This window comes from Trichechus manatus, unplaced genomic scaffold (assembly GCF_000243295.1).
Source record: "Trichechus manatus latirostris isolate Lorelei unplaced genomic scaffold, TriManLat1.0 scaffold00056, whole genome shotgun sequence".
In the NCBI taxonomy this organism is placed as follows: domain Eukaryota; kingdom Metazoa; phylum Chordata; class Mammalia; order Sirenia; family Trichechidae; genus Trichechus; species Trichechus manatus.
In genome coordinates this window covers 10,370,867-10,393,233 of record NW_004443992.1, presented here as the reverse complement: position 1 = coordinate 10,393,233, position 22,367 = coordinate 10,370,867, and the positions used below count along the sequence as shown (strand labels likewise).

Sequence of the window (22,367 nt, the reverse complement as noted above, 5' to 3'; positions counted from 1 at the left end):
GCATGTGATATTAATATTTTTCAGTACTTTCTGCATTCAGTTTAATCACCTTGGAATAGACATAAATATGGATCTCTTTCCGTTGGTTTGCCAGGTAGCTGTCTTCCAAATTTCTTGGCATAGATGACTGAGCACTTCTAGCACTGCATCCACTTGCTGAAACATCTCAGTTGATATTCCGTCAATTCCTGGAACCTTGTCTTTCACCAGTGGCTTTAGTGCAGCTTGGACCTCTTCCCTCAGTACCATCGGTTCCTGATCATATGCTACCTCCTGAAATGGTTGAACGTCAAGCAATTCTTTCTGGTACAGTGACTCTGTGTATTCCTTCCATCATTTTTTTAGGGTTTCTGTATGTCATTTAATATTTTTCCCATAGGATCCTTCAATATTGGAACTCAAGGCTTGATTTTTTTCTTCAGTTCTTTCAACTTGAGAAATGCCAAGTGTGTTCTTCCCTTTTGGTTTTCTAACCCCAGGTCATTGCACATGTCGTTATAATACTTTGTCTTCTCCAGCTGTCCTCTGAAATCTTCTGTTCGGCTCTTTTACTTCATCATTTCTTCCTTTGGCTTTAGCTATTCTACGTTCAAGAGTAAGTTTCAGAGTCTCTTCTTGTGGGGATATATGACATTTAAACATGGCTACACTATTGACAACTGCAGCTCCCACAGGCCTCTATGCTGCACAGCATGTTGAGATTTGTCCCCAACATGTTGAGACTTGTCACGACTTTTTTTCCCAAACCTATTGTCCCGTTACTGATTGGCTTGTTTACCTGAATTCCTTCTCCCTTGCCCGAAACTTATTGCTACTCACCCAAAGCCCGTTGTTCTGTTATTTGCTTCACTGCTTGCTGTATTGGCTATAAATAAACTCCTGGGACTGAAGGCGAGGGTTGACTCCTCAGAGTGACCCTCCTGGCCCCACTTCTCTGTAAGAGTTGTGTTTGGTTACTGTCTCCGCCGTCCCTACATTCGCCGCCGCTGGGACAGATGTTGTCCCGTGTGAGGGGCTGCGACATCTTCTGACATCCATTTTGGTCTTTTCTTTCTGTCTTTTTAACGACCTCTTGCTTTTTTCACATATGATGTCCTTGATGTCATTCCACAACTCGTCTAGTGTTCGGTCATTAGTGTTCAACGCAACAAACCTATTCTTGAGATGGTCTCTAAATTCAGGTGGGATATGCTCAAGGTCATACTTTGGCTCTCATGGACTTGTTCTAATTTTCTTCAGCTTCAACTTAAACTTGTATATAAGTAATTGATGGTCTGTTCCACACTGAGCCTCTGGCCTTGCTTTGACTGATGAGACTGAGCTTTTCCATTGTCTCTTTCCACAGATGTACTGGATTTGATTCTTGTGCATTCCATCCAGCAAGGTCTACGTGCACAGTCGCTGTTTATGTTGGTAAAAAAAAGGTACTTGCAATGAAGAAGTTGTTGGTCTTGCAAAATTATATCATTCGATCTCCGGCATCATTTCTATCACCAAGGCCATATTTTCCAACTACTGACCCTTCTCTGTTTCCAACTTTCGCATTCCAATCACCAGTGATTACCAGTGCATCCTGATAGCATGTTCGATCAGTTTCAGACTGCAGATGTTGGTAAAAATCTTCAATTTCTTCATATTTGGCCTTAGTGGGTGGTGCATAAATTTGAATAACAGTCATATTAACTGGTCTTCCTTGTAGGTATATGGATATTATCCTATCACTGGCAGTGCTGTATTTCATGATAGGTCTTGGAATGTTCTTTCTCACAATGAAGGCGATGTCATTCCTCTTTGTCATTCCTGGTACAGTAGACCATATGACTGTCTGATTCAAAATGGCCAATACCAGTCCATTTCAGCTCACTAATGCCTAGAATATCTATGTTTATGCGTTCCATTTCATTTTTGATGATCTCTAATTTTCCTAGATTCATACTCTGTACATTCCATGTTTCAATTCTTAATGGATGTTTGAAGCTGTTCTCATTTTGACTCATGCTACATCAGCAAATGAAGGTCCCGAAAACTTGACTCTATCCACATCATTAAGGTTGACTCTACTTTGAGGAGGCAGCTCTTCCCCAGTTGTCTTTTTAGTGCCTTCCAAGCTGAGAGGCTCATCTTCCAGTACCATATCAGACAATATTTCGCTGCTATTCATAAGTTTTTCGCTGGCTAATTCTTTTCAGAAGTAGATCACAAGGGCCTTCTTCCTAGTCTGTCTTAGTCTGGAAGCTCAGCTGAAACCTGTCTGCCATGTGTGACCCTACTATTATTTGAATACCTGTGGCATAGCTTCCAGCATCACAGCAACACGCAAGCCCCTACAGTACAACAAACTGGCAGACGTGTTTCTCTTTAGCCACCTTTAATCTGGAACATTTCCACAGCCTTTTTGTATGTGTCTGACATTTCTGAAAAATGCCGCCCCCTCCTTTTTTCACTAGAACATTTTTAATTTTGGGTTTGCTTGGAGTTTCCTCATAATTAGATTCTGATTATGCATTCTTGGGTGAAATACTATATAGGCAGTGATGTGTCATTCTAACATTTGGAGGCACATGATGTACATCAGCCTCTCAGTGATAATATTTTTTTATCATCCAGTCAAAATACTGTCCAGTTTTCCCAAATTAATTACTACTTGTTTCTTTACAACTAATAAGTAATCTGTGTGAAGACACTTTAAAACCACGCAAATACCATGGTCCTCATCAAAACTTAGTATCCATCTATGACTACTGCCTGGTCCAATCTTTACTATTATGGGTGCAAAATGCTGATTTTTTCCGACTTCAGCATTCCCTTTACATTTACTAATTGACACTTGGCATTTTACTGTAAGCAAGAGTCCTCTTTTCTCATCTATCTATCTATCTGTCTGTCTGTCTGTCTATCTATCACTAGACTCATGAATTTTTTTTTTCTCCAATGGTTTATAATTCTATTCTGTTAACTATTTTAGTGCATACATTGCCCCAAAAGTAGGAGCCCCAGGTGTGACTTTAATGTAATTATCTTTCTCTGTGGGCAAGCAATAAGTCTTATTGAAATTGCATGGAACACAATACTTGAATAAGTCATTTTGAAAGATTTTCCTCCTACACTTATTTCAGTTCCATTAGAGAAAATCTTACTAACAATGAGAGATTCTGCCAGCAACATCAAGTCAAAACTGACCTAACAGATTAATCAACTCTATTAATCACGTCAAATCACATGTGGAAATATGAAAAACCAAAACCAAACCAAACTCACTGCCGTCAATTCCAACTCATAGCGACCCTATAGGACAGAGTAGAACTGCCCCACAGGGTTTCCAAGGAGCAGCTGGTGGATTCAAGCTGCCAATCTTTTGGTTGGCAGCTGTAGCTCTTAACCACTGTGCCACCAGGGCTCCGGAGATATGAAAAGTATCCATTTATTTCATCAAACAAGAAAACAAAAAAAAGAAACATAATTTAAATTGGCTCTGTTTTTGAAATTATGGTAATTTTATTTAAATGTGTTTGAACCTGTTTTACGTGTTTTGGTAAATAATAAATACAAACAACGAAAATACATATATTCCAAATGTACATTTAACTTCAGAATAAGATTAATAAATAAGTATATGTCACTGTGATTGATACCCTGCAGTCTTTCATGAGCTACAGATTTCTCCTAATTCCATGATTTATTTGCATCATGATTTATCTCCCTGTCAAAGTCAAAGTCAGAGAAACCCAGTTCTGAAATCCTGCTTTACCATTTACTCCTGAAACAATTCATACATTACTGCAAAGATACTTGAGGGTGTTAAAGATAATACATGGAAAGCTTCTAGCATAATTCCTGGCACATATGACATATGCATTCATTAAATGCCACGACTTATCCTCTATTCTCTGTTCCCCATCATGATGTCATCTCAGTATGTATAATTCTCTTTCTATATTATGTCATACTATTTAAAATTTTTCTTGTTTTTGGCTCTCAAAAAGTGTTTTTTTTTCCCAATTACCAATTTTATTTAGTTTGTTTTAATTTGTTCTCAGATCTGTTTTTTATTTCTTCTCTCTTTCCCCCATCTTTAAATTCGTTTTGCTTCTTATGAACTCCTTTAAAAGTCTGTCATGTTTAGACTGATTTTATGTTCTTCTTTCTCCAGCTGTCTTGCTGCTATAAAGAAAAATCCTGTGTCACTCTTTTAAAACTTAAAATGTTCTCTTAGGTTTGCAGTAGTGACAAATCCAAGGTAGAGGATGGGAAAGTAGCAAGAGTGGGAGGAAGAGATACTTTCCTTAAGAAGGCTCTGGCACACAAAAGGACAAATATATGATTCCATTTAAATGAAGTATTTAGAATAGGCAAATGCAGAGACAGAAAGTAGATTCAGGGACTGGGAAGATGGGGAAGTAGGGAATTATTGCTTAATGGGGACTGAGTTTCTACTTGGATTATAAAAATTTTCAAAATACTGCTAATGGTTGCACACCATTGCAAATATAAGCAATGCCATGAAACTATACACTTAAGATGGTTAAAATGACAAATTTTACGTTACATATATTTTACCACAATTAAAAGAAAATAAGTTCTGGCATAAACTTTAAAATGGAGAGCATGATTGGTCAGGAACCAAAGTGCTGAATGAGGAGAAAGGCTACAAATGGAGCACTGTTCTGTGCCTGAGTCTTTAAAGAGTCATGAGCAGTACACAGGCAGAGGCAAAAGGTAGTCACTGGTGCTGTATGCCAAATATTTGTTTCTACCTCTTCCGTCACATGGTACAACTGAACTTCTTGGCCTCTGTGTAACAGATGGAGCCATGTGACTAATTCTGGCCAATGAGTTCTGAATGAAAATGAAATGTGTCACGTGTCATGTACAGACAAGAATATTAAATTACCAATGTGAGTCCCTATACAGCTTTTATTTCCCTCTCATACACTAACAAAGCCTTAGATGCTCACTCTTCTGTCAGCTTCAGACCTTGTGTGACTATGATGAATACAGGCTTCCTCCCTACCCATAGTGATAAAGAACATGAACAAGAAATAAACCTTGTTATTTTGAGCCCTTGTTTATTACTGCAGCATAATCTAGCTTATCCTGACTGATACAACATCTTTGAAAAGGAAAGGTCAAAGCACTCTCTCTCCCTGGAAGAGGGGGATATTATAAACTTAATAGAAAAGAAGTATTCAGTAGATCATTAGTACCTTCCTATTAATAAACAGTCAAGAAAAGTCTTAGGACACATTCTTTGAATGTATAAAAGAAAGTAAATGTATAAAAATGCAGAGAAGGTTATTATGTTTAACAGCTAGGGTATTTATTCCTATTTTTCCATTTCTTAAATTTGTGGGTCTTAGCATATCTTTCCAATTGCTTTCATAGAAAATGAGAGCTGCTTTTAAGAGTTGCACATACTATCACAGTCACAGTCACGTTTTAAATGAATATTGTGATTTATTAAACATACCCTGAAATTCTATGCCTCCAGTTCCGATACGGATCATATAAACTTTCACAAAATGCCAGTGCATGGATTACAAATTCTTCAATAGATGTCTGATCTGCCATTTCCTTCTCCTTTTTTTTGCTTTTTAACTGAGAATAAATTTAAACATAAAATTTTACTTACTTAAAAATATTAAGCCACATAACAAGTTCAACATTCTTACCCACACCATTAAAATGCCATGTGTCATTAATTACCTAATAATAAATCATTTTAATTCAAATAAGCCTAACATCCCCTCTGAGTCTAAAGAGAGTCAGTCAATCATATGGACTACATATATCCTTACAAATTTTAAATATTTCCTAGAAAGGGCTTAAAATGGATAACCAAACATCTTTTCAAAGCATAATATGCTTTCAGTAAGAGGGATATATGATAATAATAAATACATAATATGACAAATTGTATAATTTTTAAAAGCCATTTATAAAACACTTTAATTTTTAATTAAAATAGCAGAATATATTAATAACTGATTGTTCACATTTAGATAATATGTATAAGATGTCTGAAATATATAGTCCTCAATGATTTTAATTCTTTTCTCAATTATTACCTCTGAAAACATTTAACTTTGCTAACTATAATTCAAAACAAACATATAAAACTTAGTTACCCTCAGTAAAGCAACAAAAAGAAATACTGGTTCACACCTACTTGCTGAATATAGAGTGTTGTCATGGTGATAATATGATTGATATATGAGCAAGTCCCAATTTCCTCCACATTAGATAGATTTCTGTAAGAATTTAAAAAGAGTAGTCATGCATTTATTACATACGAATGGTGAGCCATATGCATGCTCATGCATTCAGCTTTAATCTTGAGAACACCCACTGGCAAACAAAATGCAAATGACATTTTTTTAAAAACATCAATATGGTTTTAAAACTGTTTTTCCATTGAGAATGTGAAATATATCAAGTTCCAATTAACTACTATAAACAGAGAACGTTTAAGAATTAAATGCTGGTTAGCATCTATTTCTTAAAGAAAAATTGGAAAACTATCACAAAGTAGAAACAAAAGAGAAAAAAACCATCAATACTCTTACATTTTGTTATATTTTCCTCAGGTTTTTCTTTTTTTTTCATATGCAGATTCTTAGTTTTTTACATACTGTTGCCACTATAAACACGTCTAATTTTGCTTTTACATTTTACCATTAGACATATGTCTTACCTCTTCGGTGATATTAAAAGTTTTTGAGCCAGCATCTTAACATACTCCAAAGGGCATAGTATCTTGTCTTATTCAAAGCAGCAGGTCAACTGTTGAGTTTTTAACTAATTATAATATGGGCCTTATTTTTATACCATTTTTATAAGACTAGGATATAATATAAACTGTTAACATTTACTGTATCTAAAATCACCAGCAATTTTCCTGGCATAATAAAACAAGTAAACTCTATTAATTTTCTGTTGTGAGACACCGTGGCCTTGAAAAATACTTTATATCTTAAACATACAGTAGTTGCTAAGAGAACAGGAAAAATTAACTAAATAAACAGACTTCGTAATGTAACAAGACAGACTGGCATGACATCTGGGAGAAAACAAAGAGTAAAGGGCAAAGGTAAAATTAAAAGCCTCTGCAAGAGTTCTGTTACCAGTAATGGTGAGCTATGACCAATCTTCTTCCTAAGAACTATAAAAGACAGACAACACATTAAAAACAATTTATTTCAAGGCATCAGAAAGCTAACAAGGCAGTGAATAAGATCGATTTTTGAACTGAAGGTTTCTGCCAATGTTGACAGAGATAGATGAGAAGCTGATGAATGCTTCTGACAGTTCAACAGTGCTGAAATGGACAAAAACTGGAATTCAGGGCCCACAGAAGGATAGACTCCCAAATTCTGGTTTCAGACCACCAAAAAGACACACTCAAGAAGAAAGAATGAAACAGAAACGGATCAGCATTCATAGGCACTGAAGTCTAAATCATCTCAATCATTACTACATTAGGGAATCCTACTTTTTCAAAAGCTAATGTAAATTACCTCTGGAGAAAGAAAGTATCATCCTAAGCCTGAAATTACCTCTATAGTTTTTCAAAACCAATGCTCAACACTCAATCAAAAATAAAAGAAACAGATCCACAAGTTGAGGGGGGGAAAAAAGACATGCTTAAAAGAATATAAACTAACCCTTATCCATTGCTAGTGTAAATGCAAAATGGTACCCGTTGTGGAAAACAGGGTGGTGTTTCCTCAAAAAAAAACCTAAAAACAGAACACCATATGACCCATAAATTCCACTCCTAGGTACGTTATGGATTGAACTGTGTCCCCCAAAAATGTGTGTCAACTTGGCTAGGCCATGATCCCCAGCACTGTGACTGTCCACCATTTTGTCATCTGATGTGATCTTCCTATTTGTTGTAAATCCTACCTCTATGATGCTAATGAGGCAGGATTAGAGGGAGTTATGTTAATGAGGCAGGACTCAATCTACAAGATTAGACTGCATCTTAAGTCAGTCTCTTTTTAGATATAACAAAGAGAAAGGAGCAGAGAGACAGAGGGAGGGACCTTATACCACCAAGACCGTAGTGCTAGGAGCAGAGCACATCCTTTGGACCTGGGATCTCTGCGCTGAGAAGCTCCTGACCAGGGGAGGAGTGACAACTAGGATCTTCCTCCAGAGCCAAAAGAGACAGAAACCCATCCTCTAGAGCTGGCGCCCTGAATTTGGACTTCTAGCCTCCTAGACTGTGAGAGAATAAACATCTGTTTGATAAAGCCATCCACTGATGGTATTTCTGTTATAGTAGCACTAGATAACTAAGACAGTATATATACCCAAAAGACTTGAAAGCAGAAACTCAAACAGAGACTTGTACACCAATGTTCACTGCAGCATTATTCACAACAGCCAAAAGGTGGAAACAACCTGAATGGCCATCAACAAGTGAATGGATAAACAAATGGTACCCACATAAAATAAAATACAACTCAGCCACTAGGAGAAATGAAGTCTTGATACATGCTACAATATGGATGGAGCTGGAAGACATTACGCTGAGTGAAATAAGTCGATCACAAAAGGTCAAATCTTGTATAACTTCACTTACATAAAAAGACAAGAAAAGGCAAATGCATAGAGAAGAAAATTTATTAGTGGTTACCAGGGGCAGGAAGGAGGGGGAGAGAAGGAGGAGGTTATGGTGATGGAAATATCAAATTGATTAAAGACAGGGTTGCACAGCTGATTACTGTGAGTGCTGTCAATAAGTTGTACACCTGTAAAAAGTTGAATTGCCAAAAGTTGTATGACATATTTATAACAATGACAAAAAAGCAGAGTAGCTGCTGAGGCTATGTTATGTATAACCAAAAACCTCATGGGATTTGGTTCCTTGGTTTGGAGATTTAGGGTCATGGTTCATGGGACTTCCTAGTCAATTGGTCTAAAAATATGTCTAGTGCTTCTGTTCTACTTCCTAGTTCACTGCATACTACCTGGGGTCTTAAAAGCTTGCAAGCGGCTATCCAAGGCACAACAATTGGTCTCTATTCACCTGGAGCAACACAGAAAGAAGGAGAACCAGGAATAGAAGGAGGATATGGAAGGTGTGGCTAACCATCTCCATGAACAACTGCCTCCTTTGCCATGAGACCAGAAGAACTGGATGGTATCCGGAAACTATTACTTACCATTTTGATCAAAGATTCCATAGAAGAATCCTGATCAAAAGGGGGAAAACGCAGAATAGGATTTTAAATTCTCATGGACTCCAGGCTTCCTGGATCCATGAAGATTGAATGAAACCCTAAAACTACTGCCCTGAGATAATCTTTACACCTTAAACCAAAAATATCCCCTGAAGTCTTCTTAAAACAACACAATAGTTTAGCTTAACTAGTAACAAATGTCTGCCTTGAGCAGTATGCGCTTTTAAGAACTATATGGGATCAGGAGCCACAATGGTACAGAGATTAAAGAGCTCAGCTGCTAACCAAAAAGGTCGGTGGTTCGAACTCACCAGCTGCTCTGCAGAAGAAAGATGTGGCAGTCTGCTTCTGTAAAGGTTTACAGCCTTGGAAATTCTATGCGGTAGTTCTACTCTGTCCTATAGGGTCACTATGAATCAGAATCAATTGATGGTAGTGAGGTTTTGTTTTTTTTTAATGAAATCAATTAATAACAGCAACTTGAAAGGTTAGATAGGTACCATAAAAGAAAAAAAAACCCAAACCCGCTGCCGTCGAGTCAAGTCCGACTCATAGCTACCCTATAGGACAGAGTAGAACTGCCCCACAGAGTTTCCAAGGAGCACCTGGTGGATTCGAACTGCCGACCTTTTGGTTAGCAGCCGTACCACTTAACCACTATGCCACCAGGGTTTCCAATAGGAACCTTAGGGGTAGTGAATTTATGTTAATAGGGGAGGAACAACTCAGAGAAGGAGGGTGAGAATAGTTACACAAGTCAGAGAATGTAATCAATCTCACTAAATGGTACATGTAGAAACTGTTAAACTGATGGCTGTTTTGCTGGGTATATTCTTGATGACAACAACAAAAAAAAAATAAAACTTTTTAGAAAAGAATATAAACTATATGATCAATTCCATTTATAAGGAGTTAAAAATGAGGCAAATTAATCCACAGCATTAGATGTCAGAATAGCTACCTTTGGGGAGTATGAAGAGGGTGGCAACTATAAGAGGAAATGGGGTGAGCTTTTAGGGTACCAGTAATGTCCTATTTTTTCACCTGGGTGGTAATGACACAGCATATTCATTCTCTGATAACGTACTGAGCTGTACATTTTATGATCTTTTCACTTTATGCATGTTATATTTCAATAAAAGACAGTGCCATACCAAGGACAAGGCAGTAGGAGCAGTTTGCCATGTATGCGAGGCAATAAAGGAGTACAACTTTGTCATTAATTTGAAGATAGTAATAAAACAATAAAAGTCAATCTGCTTTTTATTATCACTGTGTTCCAGCAAGTCTAAACAAGGTCAGTGATAAAATAGTCCTTCCTGGAAAAACACCTTCCCTTAATCTCAATTCTAAAACAATTACTGTGGTTGTTTATTTTTGGTATCGAGAAGCTCAATATCATCAGTCAAAACAAAGCCAGGGGCCAAATCGAGAAGCTCAATATCATCAGTCAGAACAAAGCCAGGGGCCAAGCGTGAAACAAACCCATCAACTGCTCATATGCGAGCTCAAGTTGAAGCTGAAGAAAATTAAAACAAGTCCAAAAGAGCCAAAGTACAACCTTAAGTATATCCCACCTGAATTTAGAGATCATATCAAGAATAGATTTGACGCCCTGCACACTAATGACCAAACACTAGACAAGTTGTAGGATGATACCAAGGACATCATAGATGAAGAAAGCAAAAGGTCATTAAAAAAACAGGAAAGAGAGAAAAAACCAAAATGGATGTCAGAAAAGACTCTGAAACTTGCTCTTGAAAATCAAGTACCTAAAGCAAAAGGAAGAAATAAAGAAGTGAAACAGCTAAACAGAAGATTTCGAAGGGCGGCTAGAGAAGACAAAGTAAAGTATTATAATGAAAGGTGCAAGAACCTGGAGTTCGGAAACCAAAAGGGAAGAATATGCTTGACATTTCTCACACTGAAGGAAGTGAAGAAAAAACTCAAGCCTTGAGTTGCAATATTGAAGGATTCTATGGGCAAAATATTGAATGACACAGGAAGCATCAAAAGAAGACGGAAGGAATACACAGACACTGTACCAAAAACAATTGGTTGACGTTCAAACATTTCAGGAGGTAGCATATGATCAAGAACTGATGGAATTAAAGGAAGAAGTCCAAGCTGCACTGAAGGCGCTGGAGAAAAACAAGGCTCCAGAAATTGACACAATATCAATTGAGATATTTCAACAAACGGATGCAACACTGAAAGTGTTCATTTGTCTATGCCAAGAAATCTGAAAGACAGCTACTGGGCCAACCGACTGGGAGACATCCATATTTGTGTCCATTCCAAAGAAAGTGATCCAAAAGAATGTGGAAATTATTAATATCATTAACATCATATGCAAATAAAATTCTGCTGAAGATAATTCAAAAACGGTTGCAGCAGTACATGGACAGGGAACTGCCAGAAATTCAAGCCGAAATCAGAAGAGGACATGGAATGAGGGATATCACTGCTGATGTCAGAAGGATCTTGGCTGAAAGCAGAGAACACCAAAAAGATGTTTACCTGTGTTTTAATGACTATGCAAAGGCATTGGAACTATGTGGATCATAACAAATTAGGATAACATGTCAAAGAATGGGAATTCCAGAACATTTGATTATGCTCATGAGGAACCTGTACATAGACCAAGAGGCACTCGTTAGAACAGAACAAGGGGATACTCCGTGGTTTAAAACCAGGAAAGGTGTGTGTCAGGGTTGTATCCTTTCACCATACTTATTGAATCTATATGCTGAGCAAATAATCCCAGAAGCTAGGCTATGTTAAGAAGAACATGGCATCAGGATTGGAGGAAGACTCATTAACAACCTGCCATATACAGATGACACGAAAGTAAAAAGGACTTGAAGTGCTTTCTGATGAAGATCAAAGACTACAGCCTTCTGTATGGATTACACCTCAGCATAAAGAAAACAAAAATCCTCACTACTGGACCAATTAAGCAATATCATGATAAACAGAGAAAAGACTGAAGTTGTTAAGGATTTTGTTTTACTTGGATTCACAATCAACGCCCATGGAAGCAGCAGTCAAGAAATCTAACAACATATTGCATTGGGCAAATCTGCTGCAAAAGACCTCTTTGTTAACAAGCAAAGATGTCACCTTGAGGACGAAGGTGCACCTAAACCAAGCCATGGTATTTTCAATCGCCTCATATGCATGCAAAAGCTGAACGATGAATACGGAAGACTGAAGGAGAATTGACACATTTGAATTATGTTGTTGGAAAAGAATATTGAATATACCATGGACTGCCAGAAGAATGAACAAATCTGTCTTGGAAGAAGTACAGCCAGAATGCTCATTAGAAGCGAGGATGGCAAGACTTCATCTCCATGTACTTTGGACATGTTACCAGGAGGAATCAGTCCCTGGAGAAGGACATGATGCTTGGTAAAGCAGCAGGTCAGTGAAAAAGAAGGAGAACCTCAAAAAGATGGACTGACACAGTAGCTGAAACAATGAGCTCAAACACAGTAACGATTGTGAGGATGATGGAGGACCAGGCAGTGTTTCATTCTATTGTACACAGTTTTGCTATGAGTCGGAACTGACTGGATGGCACCTAACAACAGAATTAAATTGATTAGTCAGAGGTTATTAGCCTTCATTTGAGTCTTTCAAAGAGCAAGGTTATTTTTACATACTTAATAAGGAAATATCTTAGGTATAACTTTGTACGCTATGCTTCTCAAATGTAGAAGAGAGAGTAGTAGGCTGTAGATTATATAAAAATTTCATCTTTATAGTGGCAAAGTAATTTATGAAGTGGCGTCACTGCAAAAGATGAAAACTGTCAATATTGTAACACTATAGCTCTATGTCTATCTATATTTCTATCAGAACTCTTTTCTTTTTTAAAATCTTAGCTTTGATTTCTCACCAAAAATAACTGAAGACTCTGGAAATAGAAACGTGTTCTTTAATTGGCTACCATTAAACATTAAAGTTATCATCAGAGATTATATTCTCCTAAAATTTTTTTTCAACCAAAAAATGTTTGGCATTCCAGTGTTTCCCTCTATTATCAAGAGCTGTACATAACGGATTTAAAGTAATTACTTATCTTTAGGGTTTTTGCTTTCAGTAAAATTGTGGTAAGTAATTTACAGAAGAAAATATAGCAAATTAACTATTGCAGAGGTCAACTCATGAGTTACCACTTGAGTACACCTTTTCTGTCAACCTTTTCAATTCTTATATAATTTTTTTTAATTTTAAGGATGAAGGATAGCATGAAAACAAAAATATATCTAAGGTTCTGAGAGTGTGTAAGTTAGGAGAGAAACATTTTGGTAATTATTTTTAAATCTTTTCATGATCTCTGTAATCAAAGGCAATGAGCAATTAAGTCAAAGGCGAATAAAAGGTAAATTAAGTCCCTAGCTGTCTACTAAGCAATTATAAAATATTTAAAAAGTAGAATATGTTGTTGTTGTTGTTGTTAGGTGCCATGGAGTCGGTTCCGACTCATAGCGACCCCTTGTACAACAGAACGAAACACTGCCCAGTCCTGCACCATCCTCACAATCGTTGTTATGCTTGAGCCCATTGTTGCAGCCACTGTGTCAATCCATCTCGTTGAGGTTCTTCCTCTTTTTCACAGACCCTCTACTTTACCAAGCATGATGTTCTTCTCCAGGGGACTGATCCCTCCTAAACAGAATACAGTATATAGGAAATGGTTTTCAAAAAGAAAGGAAATTCAAAAGGCATATGATGGTCCTAACACAATGGTTCTCAAATTCTTACGTGCAAAGCTTATAGGGAATTTATGAAAAATCCAGATGCCTGGGGCCTTCTGAATCAGAATTTCCGCAAGTAAGGCTCAGGCTCTTTATTTCTAATAAATGTCCTAGTTAATACCCACACATTAAAATTTAACTAGCACTGATCTAACGTATAAACCTGGAAAATAGAAGACTCAATAGAATAACTATATTTGGTAAAATTATAAAATGACAAACTAGAAAAATATATTTTCATAAATAGTAATCAACAGGAATAAAAATGTGAATGTTTACATGTAAGGATCATACAGAAAATACTGGTACAATAAATTCCTGGCAAAATAAAATCTCCTGTCATTGTCTACTTTAAAGCAATTTATTGTTTTAATCTTGACTGAATCTCTGTATAACTAGGTATACTAGCTAAAGTCTTTCCAATAAACTGACAAACCATAAGCCTCATTACAAAAGGTACACTAGTTCTTTAATGCTCCACATGAACAACCAAAAAAAAAATTAATAATCGATAAATACATTAGTATTTTGATAATAATTATTTAAAAACACACAGGTTTTTTGTTGTTTTTTTTTTTGTACCAGATACCTGCAAAGAATAATGAAGAACTTTACAAGCAAAATTGACAAGGCTTGTTGTTGTTCCTCTAATCCATCTGCTGTTTTCTGAACACACTGTAGCAGCTGGATCCTCAGAACCTGCAGAATATTATCAGGAAGCAGAGATATTCCAGGAGGCACATCATCTACCCTACAGTATAAGGAGAACAAAATAAGAAGAGTATTTCAATATAGGAAGAAAATCTCTAGTGCTTTAAAGAAATTGCATTTTGTACTCAAATCCAAAAGAAGGTTTTTTTTTTTTTTTACTCTTTTCAGATACTCTGTCCCTTTTTCTCTACAAGGTACCACAAGATGATCAGTGACACTCTAGATTAGTACACCAGAGTGGTTAGTCTTACATCAGAAGGGGCTTACTGAAAAGAGAGAGCCCCTCTACTTTTATATTATTTTTAAAGAAAACATTCAGAATATAAATTAATCTACTTTCTACTTACGAATACAATATATGTGTTTGTGTGTGTATATGCATGTGTGTGTGTACACAAACATCATTTCTAATAGAAACAAAAACCAACAAATACCAGAAGAACTGGATAGTACTCGACTACCACCAATGGCCATCCTGACAGGGAACACAGCAGAGAGTCACCGGTGGAGTAGGAGAAATGTGGGGTGCAGAATTCAAATTCTAGTAAAACGACAAGACTTAATGGTTTGACTGAGACTGGAGGGACCCCGAAAGACATGGACCCCAGATTCTCTGTTGGCCAAGAGCTAAAATCATTCCCAAGGCCAACTCTTCAGTCAAAGATTAGACTGGACTATAGGACATAAAGTGAAACTCCGTGAGGAGTGTGCTTTTTTAGTTCAAGTAGATACATGAGACTAAATGGGCAGTTCCTGTCCAGAGACAAGATGAGAAGGCAGAGAGGGTCAGGAGCTGGTTGAACAGACATGGGAAATCCAGGGTGGAAAGAAGGGAGAGCAACTAGGGTCACATAGCAATGTGTATATAAATTTTTGTAAGAAAAACTGACTTGAATTGTAAACTTTCCCTTAAAGCAGAAAAAAGAAAAAAAAAAAAACACCAACAAGTAACTATAACTAGTTTAGTATCTGTCCACTACTTTACTAAATAACATTATCTACCTATAGGCTCCCCGAGGAAGAGAAGATGAGCAAAAGAAAGGAAAAGGACAAATATTGTGTGATCCCATTAACATGAAATATCTAGAATAGGCAAATTTATAGAGACAGAAAGTACATTAGTGGATACCATGGGCTGAAGGTAAAGAGGAATGGAGAGCTGATGCTTAATGGGTACAGAGCTTCTGTTTGGGGTGATGACAAAGTTTTAGAAATACATGGTGATGATGGTTACACAACAATGTGAATATAACTAATGCCACTGAAGTGTACACTTAAAAATGGTAAAAACAGTAAATTTTATGTTATATATATTTTACCACAATAAAATATTAAAAAAGGAAAGGAGAAAAGATGAAGACGTAAATGTAGAAGACCAAGCTGGAGCATGAATAGAAAATTTTTTTAAAGTAATATATCAATATTTTGTGAAAACTGGTTTCTGTGTGAGAAGACCACATGGTTCTTTAAGGGCATAAGCTAACACCAGACATGACTGACTCCTCTGGTATGTCTCTCTCACAATAAAACTTCTACCTAGATTCAAAGTCAGAAGACCTGGGTACTAAGTCCTAACTTTGTAACATTTAATCTCTGAAATTTTCAAACCTATAAAACTGTAATATCATCTACCTTATTTCACAGAGCTGTGAAACCAGAAAATCAATGTGAAAGTACTTTGAAATTTGTAAAGAACTAGAAAAATTTAATATATTTTAAATATATTACCAACCACTAAACCCTGCAAATCCTTTCATAAATCACTGTATAGTAGTTTCCTTATAATTATTCAGAAAAATATCACAATCTGGAGAGAACTACATACCCTAAAGAGCACCTATGATTAAATGACTATTATATAAAGTAGTCTCTCCTTCAGGTAATACTTAATATGAAATATTACTGGTACTTTTATAATGACTAAGTAAAAGGCTATTTCATTTACTGTGGATAGAGAATTTAACATACATTCCAGTAGTCACATAAATATATATGAAAATATAATTAGCCTCTTTCTGAACATATCCAATATCATAATTAAGGTGTTTATAAAATGAGCACCTAACTTTAGTTTTTAAATAATTTTAGTTATTTAAAAGAGTACTTTCCTGTGTCCTTGGTTGTCTCTATTTGCACATGTTCTTTTTGTTTTTAATTTTATTTTATTGTTGTGCTTTAAGCGAAAGTTTACAATTCAAGTTAGTCTCTCATACAAAAATTTACACATACATTGTTATGCGACCCTAATTGCTCTCCCTATACTGTAACAGCATATTCTTCCTTTCCACCCGATTTCTCGTGTCCATTCAACCAGCTCCTGACCCTCTCTGCCTTCTCATCTCACCTCCGGACAGAAGCTGCCCGTTTAGTCTCATGCATCTACTTGAGCTAAGAAGCACACTCTTCACGAGTATCAGTTTATGTCCCATAGTCCAGTGTAATCTCTGACTGAAGAGTTGGCCTCAGGAATGGTTTAGTGCTGGGCTGACAGAGAGTCCAGGGGCCATCCTCTCTGAGGTTCCTCCAGTCTCGGTCAGACCATTAAGTCTGGTCTTTTCACTAGAATTTGAGTTCTGCACCGCAACTTTCTCCTGCTCCAACAGGGACTCTCTGTTGTGTTCTCCATCAGGGCAGTGGTGTAGCCGGGCACCCTCTAGTTCTTCTGGTCTCAGGCTGTTGCAGTCTCCAGTTTATGTGGCCCTTTCTGTCTCTTGGGCTAATGCCTTCCTTGTCGCTTTGGTGTTCTTCATTCTCCTTTACTCCAGGTGGGTTGGGACTAATTGATGCATCTTAGATGGCCGCTTGCTAGCTTTTAAGACCCCAGACGCCACTCACCAAAGTACGATGCAGAACATTTTCTTAATAAACTTTGTTATGCCAATTGACCTAGATGTCCCCTGAAAGCATGGTCCCCAGACCCCTGTCCCTGCTACTCCGTCCCTCTAAGTATTTGGTTGTATTCAGGATACTTCTTGGCTTTGGTTTAGTCCAGTTGCATTTGCACATGTTCTTTCTTTTAGTAGATGATCCAAAAAAAAAAATTAGCCTGTAAAAGAGAATTTTTTTCCTCCCTCACTAACTTTCATTATAAAATCGGGGCTTGGTTACATACTCTTATACATAAAGTTATGATATTTGACCATGTTCCTAATGTGTAAGCATTCAAGAACTTGGAAGCATTTCCCTACCTCTAGGACTTCACTGTCCAAAACACTATGCTCTTTCACTGAAATTTCCCAAACTCCAGATATTTTTCCCAGTCCTCTTTGCTTGGCTGTAGAACATCTATTGTAAACAACTGCCAATTGCTGTCTCCATCTAACACAGGAAGAACACCAGCTTAAAAAGTTCAAAGCTTTAAAATCTGGTAAAAATAATCCCTGCTGTATGTAATGAATCCTGTTAAATTGAAAATTCTATTAAGTCAGATTCTTAAAATGAGATTATCCATGAGTTTCTTCCCTTTAAGGTGACTAGACTAGTTGTATACAATACCTTCCATATGGTTTGGACTTTACAAATTTTAAGTTTTCTACCAATAAAATCTGAATTTGTGATTCAGTTTTCTGGCAATGATGTGAAATATAATTTTAACTAAATCATGAAAAAATCAACACACTTGGCATTCTTCATCTTACTTTAAATACAGTAGCAATACATGTCTACTTAAAATTTTTGGAGATGGTCTCTGTCATGGTTTGAATTATGTCCCCCAAAAAATGTGTATAACAATTTGGCTAGGCCATGATTCCCAGAATTGTGTGGCTGGCCTCCATTTTGTGATTGTAATTTTATATTAAAGAGGATTAGGGTGAGATTGTAATACCACCCTTACCCAGGTCACATCCCTGATCCAATGTAAAGGGAGTTTCCCTAGGATGTGGCCTGCACCACCTTTTACCTTACAAAAAATAAAAGGAAAGGGAAGCAAGCAGAGAACTGGGGGACCTCATACCATCAAGAAAGCAGTACCAGGAGCAGAGCACGTCCTTTGGACCAGGGTCCCTGCGCAGAGGAGCTCCTAGTCCGGGAGAACACCGAAGAGAAGGCCGACAGAGAGGAAAAGCCTTCCCCTGGAGCTGACACCCTGAAATTGGACTTATAGCCTACTTTGACTGTGAGGAAATAAAACTTCTCTTCGTTAAAACCATCCACTTGTGGTATTTCCGTCATAGCAGTACTAGAAGACTAAGACAGTCTCCCAAGAGACACTTAAAATGTATGGATGATAACAATTCTATTTTAGGAATTTTATTCCAAACATTCAAAGGCTCAAATCCTGACTCCAGAAAATTTTTAGGCCCATGACTTAAAAGTGAGTTCCAAATTATTAAAATAAAAGCACTTCTAACTAACAAACTACAAGAATACTCTTTTATCAGTAGACATCAATAAAACTTTATCTTCTTTTGAGGACAGTTCAAGATTTAACACTTTGCAACTTTTATAAACCTGTCACAACTAACATTCTAACAAAGAAATCAGAAAATGTTTACTTATACATAATGAAACACTGGTCCTTTCTGAGCACAACCACATCCTTTCTTGAATTCAATGCGTTGATTCAAAGTCCTAATGATACCTCCTCTGGATTATTACAACTGCCTCTTAACTGATGAAACTGCCTGTTTCATCTCTCTCCAATCCAACCTCCATAATAGCCAATAAAGTAACTTCTGAAAAACAAACTTGGGTCACTCTCATGCAGAAAATTACTTAGTAGCTCCCCATATCCTCCATAACAAAAAAATCAAAGTCCATCAGCATCGAAGCATGGTTCTTCATAATCTGGCCCCTACTTGATTCTCCAGATTTAATTCTCTTGTACCTACTCTCTTACTGCCTACCCCATCCCCAAACAAACACTTTCCTCCTCCTTGCATTTTCTTTAATTCTCCAGACTCTATATTACTCATCATTAACCACCACCATTTTCAACTATAACAAATCTCCATAAATGGAGCTCCTTTTGTGGTTAAAAGCCTCTCTTCATTTCTCCTCCTTCTTACCGCAGCCAACCTCTCTTATCTGACTAACAACTACTAGTCCTTCAAGATGACTTGAGATATAGAAAAAAATTATATCTGGGAAGTTAGCCTGGGAACTGTAAAAGTGGGGGAACAGTGGTAGGTGGAAAAATGGGAGAAGATTTGTACTTTCAGTTGTACCTTTCCACATAATTTGAACTTTTTCCTCATTTTATGATTTTTAAATCTAATTTTTAAAAATCTCAATACTTTGCCTCCTCCAAGATATTTTCTGAAGCCCTATTCTCAGGCCAGGAATGGCCAAAAAAGTTTCAACCTGCATGCCCAATAACAATTAATTGGTTGTGATTCACCAAAATAGTAAGGCTTCTAAAAGCCATGTTCAGTATCAGCAAGAAAGACTGCTGTGATCAGTTAGTAACATCTGCTATGAGAACAGGATTACATAGAAATGTTGTGTGTGCCACATAGTTGCCACCCTTGTAATATGTTATCAATGAAATCTTTGGGCCAAAAACGAACAAACCCACCCGAAGTTAGAAAATTAACACATTTCTACATACCTGGTAGGCAGCTTCTCAAAGTCAACATCTAAGAATTGTTCATAGCTAGAAACAAAACTGTCCAACCATAACTTCAGGTAATCTGGATCTTTCTGAAATAAGAAAACCATAATCATATTAAGTATACCTGTCAGAAAAACAAAACGTTTTCACTCCTATTAAGCAGATATGAAGTGATATATTTAAAGAAGCAATAATATGAAATCTCTAAGTGATATTCAGGAAGACATATATGCTGTTTTAAAATGTGTATTAGGTATGGTAAGAATCTTCAAATGGGTTCTCATTTCACTGAGAGAAAGAGCTAAAGTCTTAACGACGTCCTATAAGATTCTAAACAATCTTCCCTCCCATATTACCATGATCTTATCTACTACTACCCTGTACCACACTGGCAGTTGTTCCTGGGACATGACAGACATGCTCCAACTTTAACATCGTTGAACCAACCATTTTCTCTGCCCAGAACACTCTTCCTCTCCAGAGAGCTGAATGGCTAACTCCCGCATCTCTTCGCATCATTCCTTAAATGGCATATTCTCAATGAGGCCTACTTTATCACCCTTTTCGAAATTGCAAACTTTCTCACTGCCCTTTACCTTACCCAATTCTGTTTTCCCATCATGGTCCTTTATCACCTTCTAACATACTTTATAATTTACTTATTAGTTTATTGTTTATTGTATGTCACTTCTAGTAGAATGCAGGCTTCACAAGGACAGGGATTTTTAACTTTTTGTTCACTAATGGATACCAATTGCCTAGAACAGTGTCTGGCACTGAGCAGGTGCTCAATAAATATTTGTTCAAAGAATTAATGAGAAGTATAAAATGTATTTTAGAAAATCCATTGGAGGGGGAGGTGAGGCCAAAATGGCGTAGTCAGACGCTTCCGGTGGACCCTCTTGCAACAAAGACACGAAAAAACAAGCAAATCAATTATGTATGACAATCTAAGAGCCCTGAACATCTTAGGCAAAGTTGAGGAACTGGACTGAGTGGCAGGGGGAGGGAGAGACAGTTCGGAAGCAGTGAGGAGTTGCCAGACCTGACCCAGGGAGAGCCAGAGCCCTTCAGGCCTGATCAGCTCATGAGTGAGCGGTGAAGCAGGAAAGCAGCAGTGCTCGGGAGGCACGTTTTCCACACCGGGAGAGACCCAGCGCCAGAGAGTCCAGGTGGCCACCCAGAACCAGTGAGAAGCAGCCCTAGATCGGCAAAAGACAAGTACTTGCATACGGCCTACGGCATGGATAAAAAACACCCCTCTTAAGGAAAAATCTCTCTCCCATTTACCTCCCCACTCCTTGCTCTGCGCTGGGTCCCAGACTGGCTTCAACAACAGCCGAGTCCCCTGGGCTGGAAGTAGGATCTGTCACACACCCTGAGCCATTCACCCAACCTTAGACAGAGAACAAATTAACAAACACGGGAAAAAATAAACTGCTGGCTCCCCTAAGCCAGGAAACCAGGGTAGGCACAGCTCCTTTGCCTAGGCACAGGCATAAGGGATCCACGGACTTTAACTGCCTTTCCCCCTGCAGAGACTTGTGTGGGCCCATTTCAACAGTGTAGGCCCTCATTCCCACAGTACAACACGGTATATACCTGAAGTCTAACTTGAACTGTTTCAGCAGTGAAATGGCAGGTTCGTGACATTTGACACTGCTCTGCCCATTAAGCAGGGTCTTCACCTACACACATCAGGAGCCTGAGGACTGGCGGCTCCACCCACGCCACCTACTACAGGGGCTCAAGAATAAGAGGTGCCCGCAGTCCTTACAGCCAACAGCATTGGGTGCTCACACTCTGGCTGCAAAACCCACCCACCTATGCACTCTAGGGAACAGGGACACGCCTTCCTCCTGGACACTCGAGGGTGGCTGTCAGCCCTCTGCTTGCTCAGAGTGTGTCCCCCTGCTGCAACCAGATGCCTGTGCCTACACCAGTCACCCATGACTGTCTACGACAGTAGGTGAGCGCCTACACCACGTACTTGGTGGCTATCTACCTGGGCATCTGAGCTGAATCCATACAAGAGGAGTGGATGGACTTCTGAGCTCACATACCTAGTAACAGATCTAACCACCTGGTGACAGGACATTAGAGCTTCAAAGGTGCCAATAATCAAACTAGCTCATACGAGCAGCTTAT

General features: G+C 37.8%; 1 protein-coding gene across 4 annotated transcripts in view; it reads right to left on the bottom strand.

Annotated features, from left to right (window-relative positions):
* NBEAL1 (neurobeachin like 1) overlaps positions 1-22,367 on the bottom strand; it is a 189,735-nt gene that overhangs the window by 134,608 nt on the left and 32,760 nt on the right. For all 4 annotated transcript variants that reach the window (XM_004378242.2, XM_023733009.1, XM_023733007.1 and 1 more), the window contains exons 3-6: positions 20,217-20,308; positions 14,544-14,705; positions 6,167-6,248; positions 5,468-5,595 (exon numbers count right to left, since the gene is read on the bottom strand). In XM_004378242.2, coding sequence (XP_004378299.2) covers positions 5,468-5,595; positions 6,167-6,248; positions 14,544-14,705; positions 20,217-20,308 — 464 coding nt within the window. The remainder of the gene's footprint in view (positions 1-5,467; positions 5,596-6,166; positions 6,249-14,543; positions 14,706-20,216; positions 20,309-22,367) is intronic.